General features: G+C 39.7%; 1 protein-coding gene across 4 annotated transcripts in view; it reads right to left on the reverse strand.

Annotated features, from left to right (window-relative positions):
* The window catches only part of LOC134568777 (uncharacterized), a 52,708-nt gene that overhangs the window by 1,060 nt on the left and 38,890 nt on the right, over positions 1-12,758 (reverse strand). For all 4 annotated transcript variants that reach the window (XR_010084058.1, XM_063427442.1, XM_063427440.1 and 1 more), the window contains one exon: positions 6,310-6,663. Coding sequence is in view for 3 of the 4 variants with exons in the window: in XM_063427442.1 (XP_063283512.1) it covers positions 6,310-6,663 (354 nt within the window). In the remaining variant the exon portion in view is untranslated. The remainder of the gene's footprint in view (positions 1-6,309; positions 6,664-12,758) is intronic.

Here is a 12,758-nt window from a genome sequence, read left to right on the forward strand (position 1 = left end):
ATATTTCATATCCATAGTTTTGATTGTGTTATTAGTGTTATTAACAATATTTTTTATTGTCCTTCTGACAGTGGTAATTGCCAGATTTTTAAAAGAAGAATGTTTAAATACAGGACAAAGACCCCAGCTTCTTTTTAAAAGCATGTAAAATTAATATAAGAATTTTCTCTAAAAAGTAGAACCATTAAAGGGACCCTATAGTCACCAGAACAACTACAGCTTATTGAATTTGTTCTGGTGAGTAGAATCATTACCTTCAGGCTTTTTGCTGTAAACACTGTCTATTCAGAGAAAATGCAGTGTTAACATTACAGCCTAGTGATAACTTCACTGGCCACTCCTTAGATGGCTGTTAGAGATCCTTCCTGGGTCATGGCTGCCTAAAATGCATCAAAACATTCAGTGTCTCCTCCCTCTGCATGCAGACTCTGAACTTTCCTAGTAATAATACATACGAACAATAAAGCATACGGACAATGGAGTCTGCATGTGCACTGTTTTACTATAAAACGTCGCATATACAAATTTTAACAACTTCGCTACCAGCTTTAAAGCGGTTCTGTCAACATCTGGGGACTTTGCAGAATTTGCAAAGACCCCCCAAGGTAACATCACCACTGGTGGTCAATGATCGGGGGGAGTGGCAGTTAAAAGTGAGATTTACATACCTGAATCTGTCCCTCGAGGCGTGGCCATCTTCCTCCAGCTGGTCCTCTACAGCTCCTGGTGCATCAGCATGCGGGAGAGTACAGCATTGAAGTCTATGAAGGATCCCGCAAAATCATGGGATCCCCAATAGACAGAGCTGATTCCCTGCAATGGCTTTCAGGATAGACAATGTAGCCCCGCACAGTGTCTGAGAAAGTCAAGCAGAGTAAAAATACAGAGACAAAGTAGTTTGTATCTGTAGATCTCTGGATTGGTTTGGAATTTTCAGTGAATTTTAAACACAATTAAAAAAAAAGATTCTAACGTTATGAAATACTTTTTTTCATGAGGAGGAGTAGGGGGTGTGAGAGCGCTGCTTTAACTCTTTCTCTAGCAGCATCATTAAGGTGTAATTAATCAGCCATGAACAGAAGTTCCTGGCTGCTTAGTGTAAATTCTGTGCATATTTCTATGTGTAGAAGGTCATTTATTGGCTGGTAACATTCAGCTGATGCACTCAGACAGTGAGAAACCAGCGGGATCTGCATCATCTTCTGCAGCTCTGTACAAGCCGGATTACGTTAACCTTGCTTTAGGCACTGGGTGCGGATCTAGGTAAGAGGTTAAACCATTACAGAACAGTTTCCTCATTACCAGGGAACGATGCCATGACACTCCTGGTATCAAAACCACTACAGTGATGCTTGGAGTAACCCTTTAACTCTCAGGGCATTTGATGGGCTTATGAGCTAGCTGCTAGAAAAAAAAGTGAAAACTACCTAAAAAAATGACGACACAGAAATTCATCTACAGTTGCAATCAAAATTATTAAACCCCCTCTTAAAAATCAGGTTTATTGTCAAAATTTACAGACTTTCAGCTATTTGCAATGAACAAATCAAATCAAAGCAATTAAAATAGCTCAACACATTGAATGTTTCAAGTGTTTTCCCCAAATTAAACTGAAAATGCAACTTATAATGACTTCTCCAGTTAAAAATGATTCAACTCCCTGAATAGAATCCCTCACAACAGACCAGGTGTTGTCTCAAGCACATCTAATGCAGCTAATCAAGGGCTTCATCAGTTGCACCAGGTGTGCTTGAGCTGGAACACTTGAAATGCTGGAACTTGCTCGGGTTTGTTGAGTGTCACGTTTGACTGCATGTTAGAAATATGGTTAAGTCAAAAGAATAGTTCACAAAGTTAAGAGAAGAGATCATTGCCATTCACAAATAAGGATAAGGATACAAAAAGATAGTAAAGGCATTGAATGTTCGTAGAGGCGGCTTGGAAGCATAGTTCTGAAGATCAAAGTTGAAGGAACAGTGGTTACACTACCTGGACGTGGCAGCAAAGGGGAGCTGGAACCGTGTCTGGAACCAGATTTCTGAGAAAGCAGGTTGGAAAAACCCCTCAAGTGATTGCAAAAGACCTGCATCAAAACTTGGTGGGTGGCAACAGGAACTGAGGTTTCAGTTAGCACAGTTAAGGCACGGTGACCTGACATGAAACCGATAGAACATCTCTGGTGGAATTTGAAGAAGACAGTTGCACACTGCAAACCCAAGACTATTACTGAACTGAATGCCATTGCTCATGTCCTTAGAATCCTCAGGAACACCGCCAGAAGCTGGTGTCTGGCTATGAATCTCGTTTGCAGCAGGTCACAACAACAAAAAGGGTGCTCTACTAAGAATTAAAGATGTTTGCCATGAAGGGGTTGAATAGTTTGAGACTGGAGAAGTCATTATCAGTTGCAGCTGAATGTGGGGAAACTACTTGAAGCTTCATTTTGTTGAGCTTTTTCAATTGCTTTTGTTTAATTTGTTCATTGCAAAAAGCTGAAAGTCTGTAAATGTTGACAATAAACCTGTTTTTCAATGGAGGTTGAATAATTTTGATTGCAACTGTATATAATTTGTCTTCATCATGCCTAGTAAGTACATGGCAGCCATTGTTGCAAATAGTAGTGGACATGAGAGTAGTAAGTTGTAGGTGGTGGTACTTCTGAGTAACTGTGACAACAATGTATAAGCAGAATAACAGAACAGTAGTGATGTCCTGAACGGTTCACTGGCGAATAGTTCCCGGCTAACATAGCGTGTTCGCCACGGACGGCGAACATATGCGATGTTCGGTCCGCTCCCTATTTGTCATCATTGAGTAAACTTTGACCCTGTACCTCACAGTCAGCAGACACATTCCAGCCAATCAGCAGCAGACCCTCCCTCCCAGACCCTCCCACGTCCTTGACAGCATACAATTTAGATTAATTCTGAAGCTGCATTCATTTTTTTTTATTATTATTTTTTTTTGTATTATTTTTTTTTTGTGTTTGTGTTTATTATACATTATCCTCCATAGCCAGTAACCGGTGTTTATTATACATTATCCCTCCCATAGCCAGTAACCTGTGTTTATTATACATTATTCCCCCATAGCCAGTAACCTGTGTTTATTATACATTATCCTCCCATAGCCAGTAAACTGTGCTTATTATACATTATCACCCACAACCAGTAACTTGTGTTTATTATACATTATCCCCCACAACAGTAACCTGTGTTTATTATACATTATCCCCCACATCCAGTAACCTGTGTTTAATATACATTATCCCCCCATAGCCAGGAACCTGTGTTTATTATACATTATCCTCCCCATAGCCAGTAACCTGTGTTTATTATACATTATCCCTCCCATAGCCAGTAACCTGTGTTTATTATACATTATCCTCCCATAGGCAGTAACCTGTGCTTATTATACATTATTCCCCCATAGCCAGGAACCTGTGTTTATTATACATTATCCCCATAGTCATTTATCGTTGGACCTAGGCAGCATGATGTCTTAGGCCGGCCCAGAGAGTGAGTGAGTGAGTGAATAATATAATATATATGTTCAGAAACATATTAGTAATATATGTAAATCGGGTTCATGCAAAAAGGGTGAAAAGGTATTAAAGAAAAACACACTTATTGCATGAAATTTACAAAGCCAAACTTTTAAAAGCTTTCCTCATTTCGTTCTCGGGATGAGGAATATATCGGTTGTAGACTGAGGATTTCCATCTGCCCAATCTTTTAATAATATGCACTGGAGTGTCAGTGTTGAAGGAGACCGAAGCTGCCCCTATTCTAAATGAAAGACCCGAGACATGGATACAACCCCATCTTAGGAATAGTGTTCTGATGTAGAAGATGAATTTAGCCGTAGTCAGAGGGATTCAGTGAGAGTAGTGGTGAAATGTGTGTGGCATGACTGGGTGTGGGTAACTAAGAGTCAAGTATTTTAACTGGGCACTAGTTCTAGGTGGGATAAAGTGGTATAGCGGATGGATGAGTAGTTGGTTCGTTTTAGAGGTTTGTAGAGAAAGTATATAGTGATCCTGATTTTTAGCGATATCCAATATTTTTAAGGTGGTCCCAGTGCCACCATTCATATCTGGTGTCACAATAGCTTGCATTTAAAAAAAAACGAAACTTTTTGGACTGTAATATAATAGCAGTCAGTTTCCTTCACACATGTGCGTTTCAGAGCCTGCCAGGGCACAGTGTCACACCAGTGCAACTCATTTCTGGTGTAACAGTAGTGTACACTTAAAAAAAACCTAGAAATTTGACTGTGAAATAATAGCAGTCAGTTTCCTTCACACATGTGCGTTTCAGAGCCTGCCAGGGCACAGTGTCACACCAGTGCAACTCATTTCTGGTGTAACAGTAGTGTACACTTAAAAAAAACCTAGAAATTTGACTGTGAAATAATAGCAGTCAGTTTCATTCGCACGTGTGCGTTTCAGGGCCTGCCAGGGCACAGTGTCACACCAGTGCAACTCATATCTGGTGTAACAGTAGTGTACATTTAAAAAAAAAAAAAAAAAAAAAAAAAATAATACAGGAGGATTGTTGTCACCTTTCGGGGACCCTTGCTGTTGTACGTGGCTGGGTGGAGGAAGAGACCTTCAATGACATCAGTGAGGACAAGGAACGGGACATGGCTAGCTTGGTATCCAACCTTGTGCAAATGGGGAGTTTGCGGTTGTGCAAATGGACTGTTTGCGGTTGTTTGCGGTGCGTTAAACGGGGAGTTTGGTCTGTCAGTGTGAAACGGGCGTAACCGTTACACTACCTGATCGATACAACATCATACCTGATGTTTTAAAGCATGTTATTGCAAACAATTTAGGAATGTTAGGTGATTTATGCCCTTTATGGATTAAAACCAGACTCTGCATCAACTATGTAATTTTCCATGGGGGTTTTGCCACAGTCCAGGTGTTAGTCCCCTTGAAACAACTTTTCCTTCACTATTGTGGCCAGAAAGAGTCCCTGTGGGTTTTAAAATTCGCCTGCCTATTGAAGTCTATGGCGGTTCGCCTGGTTCGCCCGTTCACGAACATTTGCGGAAGTTCGCGTTCGCCATTCGTGAACGGAAAATTTTATGTTCGTGACATCACTACAGAACTGTGAATTTACCAACAAAAAATATCAACGTATTAACTAAAAGGCAAACATTATCTATGCCTGATTCGCCAACTAATAGTGCAGTCCGTCTTCTGCTGTCACAGATCTCTATGGTGTACTGCCCTCTAGTGCTGCAGCTGGACACATGTAATGGACATGAAATATGAAGGGATCACTGAACTTATTGAGTTTACTTGTCTTAGGAAATAAAGCTGTAGACCATGGTGCTAAGTGAGGCAGAGTACAGGCTAAGAATTTAATCAACTGTGCTCTGACTTATTAGTGATTGCCAGGATGGCGAGGGAGTGAGTGCTGTGGTCTGCACACTCTGCCTGACTCCCAGACCCTCCTGTAGTAACCTTGCTGCTTGTCAAAGACAAAACAAAAGAACAAATAATGGCTTCCCGGTGCCTAGAAATACATGTCCAATGTGTTGGGGTATAGGAAATCCACAAAACTGCTCATTTATCGCTAATGTTTGTGGAGGCATCCTTGCTGTTGTGTTGCCCATAGTGTTCTCATATACATTGGAAACAATGATGAAAATCTGACACTTTGCAAGAAGATCATTGTTTTGTGCTCATTATTGGTGTGGGAGGGTGACAGTGCATATATTGTTTATAAATATACATGCCACATATTGAGGTTGTTAGCGGACCAATATATTGTACTCCATACACTGGGGGGCATGTGTATATGAACTGGGGGATATAGGGACATTTACTGGGGAATATTGGTGGGAGGTATACTACCATACTCCTGCTATGAATTTATTCACAATTCTCAACCTTGACTCCAGAACTAGAGAAAGGAATTCAGAGATGTACTCAGTGTGTGCACGCACAAGCTGGATGGATCTTGAACAGCAAAAGGGGAAGTAAAATTTCTCCTTTGATGTCACTGACCCAGGGGGCAGTCTAACAGACAAGAATTATGAACTACTCTGAGGAGAGAGACAGGGACCTACGTTTTAATGGGGCTCAGTTACTGTTGAATATCAAGGATTATGATGGCAACATTTGCGGTGGAAAAATCTGCTTTGACTGGAACTATAATCAGAGAATTCTTATGTAAAAATACCTGTTGTACAAAGACCATGAGAAGATGTTTTCTAAGGAATGTTCAGAATCAGAACCACAAAGCACTGCATCAAGTGACAATCATTGATATATTAATCTTTATTTATTCATCTTACCTGTCACAAGGAGGAATGTCCCATGTCCTTGACCTGTCATCATAATGCTGGTTTGTAGATAAATTTCACAAAAGTATACGCCTGTGTCTGAAACATCCACTCCATGCAGGTGAATATCTGCTACTCTTTTGATCATGAAATCGTGTGGACTGACTTTGGACACTCTGCCTGAGAAAGACTCACTGACATTAGACACCTCGGATCCAGATGCTATATGTCTGCTCCAACTGTACCACCCATATTTTGGAAAATCTGTGCTTGTGAGGGTGTAGCCACATTGCAAAGTGACTGTGCTGCCATTTTCTGTCACTACTTTAGGTATCTGAGATACCTGGATGCTCTGCAAAAGAGCCTCTGAAACACAAAAGCAACAATATAACAAATGAACTGAAACAAAAAAGGTTGATCTTTCCACTTTCTATATAAACCAGTGCTCCTCAACCTTTTCTCACCCAAGGCATACCAAAGGTCTTCCCAGAATTCCACACACACCACAAGCAAAAATATATAAAAATAAGGAGTAATAAAGTGCAAACACAGAACAGTGTAATTTTTCCCAACAGTATACGCCGCAGTCAGTTTGCCCATTAAACATAGATCAAGTCAAGTGCCCATTAATGAATCACAGTAGGTTTTTCAATTGATAATTACCCTAATAGGTTTACCCATTAATAAACACAGTTTATTAATGGACAAACTTACTGTGATATTTATTAACAGGCAAACTTGCTAAGGTACTTATTAATTGGCAAACTTACTGTGTGTGGTGTGTGACAGTCTGTGTAGGGGTGACAATGTGTATGGGGGTGTCAGTGTGTGTTTGGGTGACAGTGTGCGAGTGGGGTTTGGTAGGTGACAGTGTTTGGTGGGTGACAGTGCATCAGGGGGTGACAGTGTTTGTGGTGGGTGACAGTGTGTGAGGGCGGAAGACATTATGTGCGGGGTGACATTATATGAGTGGGGCTACAGTGTGTGGTGGGCAGCGATGTATTTACCACGAGGCTAACAAGGCATTTGCCCTGGGTGGCACTTTCCAGGGGGAAGCAAAGAACACCGCCCCAAATGCCCAGGCAAATGCCTTGTTAGCCTCATTTTCCAGGTGGGCGGCAAGGAAGTGCTGATCTGTGAGCTCTTTCTGCTCAGGTCTCTTGCATGCTCTACAGTGATGCTAGGAGCCAGAATATGACATCACTCATGCTGATCGGTGCAGTGACACTGGGAATATCCTTTTGCATTACTTACCTCACAATGGACACACCTCCTGTCTGATATAGTATTCGGACTACATCATGCCTCATTTAAATAAACCGACCCCTGAACATGACGCTAGTGAAGCAAAAGTGCGTGCATTATTTTTTGGTATCATAAGGGCAATTTTGACCATTCCTTGACCTCCTAGGGCTATTAAAACCTAAAGTTGTATTTGTACTGTGCCCCATCATGCTTTCCAATTATTTGGTTAATCCGAGAGCGCATCCCTTGATTATCTCGGTGGCAGACCTGGCATCAGTCCCTAGGGTTGCCGGAACCCATATTGAGTTCTTTGGAACAGATCCATACCCCTTTGCTCGGAAACTGAACAGAACTTGTGTGGTCCTTCTCTGTTATTGACTTAGAACATGACCACCCCAGGCCGTGAACCGCAATTAAGGAGTACTTGAGTGCTTTCCCCGGGGTGGCCTCCATTTTGTCTCCCGAACACAGGCAGCGGTACTTGGTCATCGAGTGTGTTTGGTACACGTTCTCGCAAACCCCGGTGAAGGTTGTACTGCTCCCTGTATTCTTTCCCGACCAACTACAAGAACCACGTTAGGGACATATGATCTACCAAATGGGGAGAGCATTTGCTACCTGAGAGCCAGGGGGAGCGTTCGTCGTTGTTTGTGCAGGAACTCCTGTCCTGCATTTTATGGAACTCTTTTGGGGCGTCACCACTGTCACTGTCCTGTATTTTATGGAACTCTTTTGGGGCGTCACCTCGTGGCGGGCCAGTGAAATCTTCTCCTGAATAGAGATCTCGTTCCACCAAACCAATCTGAGCACTTTTCGGATATGTTGTACACTCAGACACAGGCCATTCGGGGATATAAGAATTGTGGATTTCCTGTAATGTTTTATTATGTTTTTGGGATGTTTTACAATATTTTATGTATTTCATGTAACTGAGAGATAACTGAGTAATCTAAATTCCCAGCTTCAATTATCTCTCAGACCCAGAGCCTCTTGGGAAAATTCCCTGTAAACTTAATGTGGAGACCCCATACTATCGGGTTGTGCATAGAAAGCTGTGTGTGGGCTAATAAAAACCAGTTGACTCCTAGACCTGTGTGTCGTCCAGTTATTGGGGGAATGGGCTATATTCACTAACCAGCACTTCCCTTCTAGCTCCAAAGGATTACAGCGGAGATATTCAGTTTCAGCATTGCAGCTCCATTACAATCTCTACCTTATCTGACTTTGACTTTATCTTGACTATTCTACATTCTATTGTCCTTGACCTTTATCTATTCTCTCACATTTTTGCTTTCTGTTATCCTGACCTCGGCTAGCCTTATACTATTCTGTTTAGCATTCAGTCCGGCCAATCTAAGGCCTGGTATTATGCTTTTCTCTGTTTAGATATATTTTGTTTTATTTAAGCTCTGCATTGTGGGTCATAGATATTCATGACAATGCATGACTATGGGTGCTATGGCCACATACTTACATGATATGCACTCTGTGATTCTCAGTTAATTATTAGACTGGTGGGGCTACTCTCCCATACTCAATTGCGCTCGGTTGCACTTCTGCTGAAATTTAAAGGGTATTTGGAAGATCCATCTCTTTTTATATATTGTTATCCATCTCTTTTTTTTTTCACTTTTATTTTTATCTTTTCCTTCTCTTTTCTTTATCGAGTACATTACAAATACTTTAGAAAACATTACAGAAAAAGAAAGAAATGTCCCTTTTTATCCCCCCCCTTTTTAAAAAATCATTCTATGTTAATTACATTTCAAAACAATCATGGTTCATTGTGTTTACATTATTCCTTAAACATATAAGGGTAAAGATAAAGTTCTCCTAAACCACCCCTCCACCCTCTGCTGTCAATCTGCCCAAACATATCTTCAAAAACCTTTATATCTTTCTTTTTTAACCTCTTCCGCTGTGGCCCAAATTTTCCAAGAATGAGCTCAATGTTGTGGAGCTCTTTTTTGTATTCACAGTCCTCTCTCCATTTCTAATTGATATATTAATTGATTCTCTACTTCCTGCCATATAGGAGTATCTATTTCCCTCCAATGCCTGGCTATTATGGTCTTAGCCACCATGAAAGCTGTATCGGTGGACATTGCCACCATGTATGCATATAATCTCCATTATTCATACCACATCCCCAACAATTATTAGGTTATACTGGGTATATCCTAGATAAAAAAAATAGCAGGTACTCTATACCACCTATTCATGATTTTATAATTTGTTTCTATTATATTTAAACTATATATTACTTTGTTAATAGAGTGTAAAGAATACATCTAGTCTTCTTTATAAATTAATACATTTAGATCGTTTTGCCATATTACAATGGCTTTTATATTTATAGATTTATCCTCCCCTTTTATTAATCTACTACAATGTGCTAACAATCCCTTATTATTCTCTTTTTGAACGAGACCAATACGTCTATCTACTTGATCTGCATTCCCAGTATATAGATGTTTCTTAATATACCCCTTTACCCTCAAGTGATTGAATATTTCAGTATTCGGTAAGTCATATTCTTGTTGTAATCGTCTAATACTTATTATGCCCAAATCTTTCCATCTCTCTAATTTTATGTTTTGAATATTATATTTTAAGATCTCAATATCATTTTCCACAATCACTTTATTCTTTAGACCCATACTTTTCCTAATTGTTTCCCAATTCTGATATATATCTAAGATGGTTTTATGGAATAGATTATAGCCTTTTTCCTTCTTCCTTCCATATTGTGTTTTATCTGGGTCAGCAGTTGTCCAAATAAATATACTTACATTTTTATTTTTCAATATACTTTGTTCAATTTGACACCATCTTATCTTAATATTGTTTTTCTGTTGGGTTATTATAGCATGTGATAGTCTACTTGCCCTATAAACTTGTTCCACATTAGGCATACCCATACCACCTTGAACGGCTCTTAACATCAATATTCCAGCACTTATTCTTGGGGTCTTACCTCGCCATACAAATTTTCTGAATGTGGTCTATATCATTTTTAGCCAAGCCTCTAGGAAATTAAGTGGGATTAGTCTAAATAGATATACCCATTTAGGGAAGATATAAGATTCAAAATATTTATTCTACCCCATCAACAAATTGGGATTTTTGTTCAATCCATTAATTTTTTATTCATTTGTTTTAATAGAGGTAAAAAGTTTTTTTCCACAATTGTTGTTATATCTGTGCTAATTCGAATTCCTAAATAATTTATTGAATTTAACTCCCACTTAAATTTATATTTTTCACTTAACAATTTTCGATCACTCTCTAAAATATTACAACCTAGCGCAATAGATTTTTCAATATTCAATTTATCTTTGCAAACTTATCCACAATATTCATCACTGCCTTCATAGCGTTACATGGATCTTGTAGTGTTAGAATAACGTTGTCTACATATAGATTTAGCTTATATTGGATCTGATCACAGCAAAATCCTCTAACTGCCTCGTCCTCTCTTATGATTGCTGCCAAAGGCTCCAATGACATTATATATAATATTGGGGACAACGGGCAGCTCTGTCTGGTTCTATATCCCAATGTGAACCATTCAGAGCTAAACCTATTGCCCACCACTTTTGATTATGGATTCAGAAACAATGCCACAATTGCTTCCAATATAGTTCCTTCCAAACCAAATGCCATCAACGAATATGGTAAATATCGCCGGCCAACCTTGTTGAAAGCTTTTTCAGCATCTAACGACAGGGTTAGGAGGAGGGGGTCCTATTTTTCTTTTCTTTTAAACTATTTCCAATATATAATTAATTTTCGTATATTAGTAATGGCGTATCTACCCTGAACAAATCCCACCTGGTCCGGATGGATTATTTCTCCAATGATTGTATTCAATCGTGCTGCTTAAATAGGAGAATATAATTTTATATTGACATTTTGAAGCACAATTGGTCGATAATTAGAAACCTCCAAAGTACTCTTATTCTGTTTCAAAATTGGAACTATATTTGATTGTAACATTTCCATTGGGATTGGATTTCTCTCTGCAAAATTATTAAAAAGTTTAACAAGTTGAGATTTATATTATCCTTCAAGATTTTATAAAACTTATTAGAAAATCCATCCGGACCAGGAGACGCGCCAATTTTGAGGTTTCCAATATAATTATTTACCTCTTCTACCCTAAAAGGCAGATTTAATAATAATTGTTCTTGCATTATTTTAGGTATCTTACTTTTATTTAAAATGTCTATCAGAAGGCGCTATCGGACAATTATATAGAGTTTAAAAGATAATTTATTAGAGAAAATGAACGCCACTTCTCTTTTTTTCTTATCCATTAGTGAAGAGGTAAATATATATATATATATGGATATTGCCTTGATTTTAATCTTATTGGGTCATTTTTCCTCCAGTGCGTCTCTTGTAATGCACAAATATGAATCTGTTCTTTCTGAAGAAATTGTAATAATAAAAAAAATAAAAAAAAATAACATTGCCCTTTTTTGAGGTGAATTGATGCCACGTGCGTTAATCGTAACTATTTTAAAGGGACTCTCCAGGCAGCAGTTTTAACTCACCTGGGTCCAGCGCCGGGAGCCTCGTGAAGCCGCGCCCCCTATTTTGTCAAAATGACGAAATAGGCTGGCGCGAACAGGGAGCAATCAGACGCTTCCATTTGGAAGCGTCATTGCTCCCTTGTGCGCATGCGCACATACTTCAGAGGGCGGCATTAGTCCTGAGCGCACTACCGCGCATGCGCGCAGTGTGCGAGGCCGCGCGGCCGCGAGATGAGCTGACTGATAGCTCAGCTTGCGGTCTTTGCCCGCCCCCCCTCCTCTGCTGACAGGTAGAAGAGAGAAGGCACGCACACAGTGCCTTCTCTCTCCTGCACACGTCAGACGTATTTTAATATGTCTGACGTGTACAGGGCCTTTTTAGGGCCCTGCATGATAGGAAGTCCCTCTGGTGGCCGTCTACGTGACGGCCACTGGAGGTATTCCTATCAATCAATGTAAACACTGTATTTTCTCTGAAAATACAGTGTTTACATTAGAATGCCTGCAGGGAGCTATAGTTCTCACCTGAACAACTACATTAAGCTGTAGTTGTTCAGGTGACTATAGTGTCCCTTTAATATCAAAGGTATCACAACTTTTCTCCTTATTTTGAGCATATCGGTCATCCCTGATTGACAGCAGGATCCCCCTCCCGTTGTTATGTTGCATTAATTTTAA

This window comes from Pelobates fuscus, chromosome 7, assembly GCF_036172605.1.
Source record: "Pelobates fuscus isolate aPelFus1 chromosome 7, aPelFus1.pri, whole genome shotgun sequence".
Classification (NCBI taxonomy): Eukaryota; Metazoa; Chordata; class Amphibia; order Anura; family Pelobatidae; genus Pelobates; species Pelobates fuscus.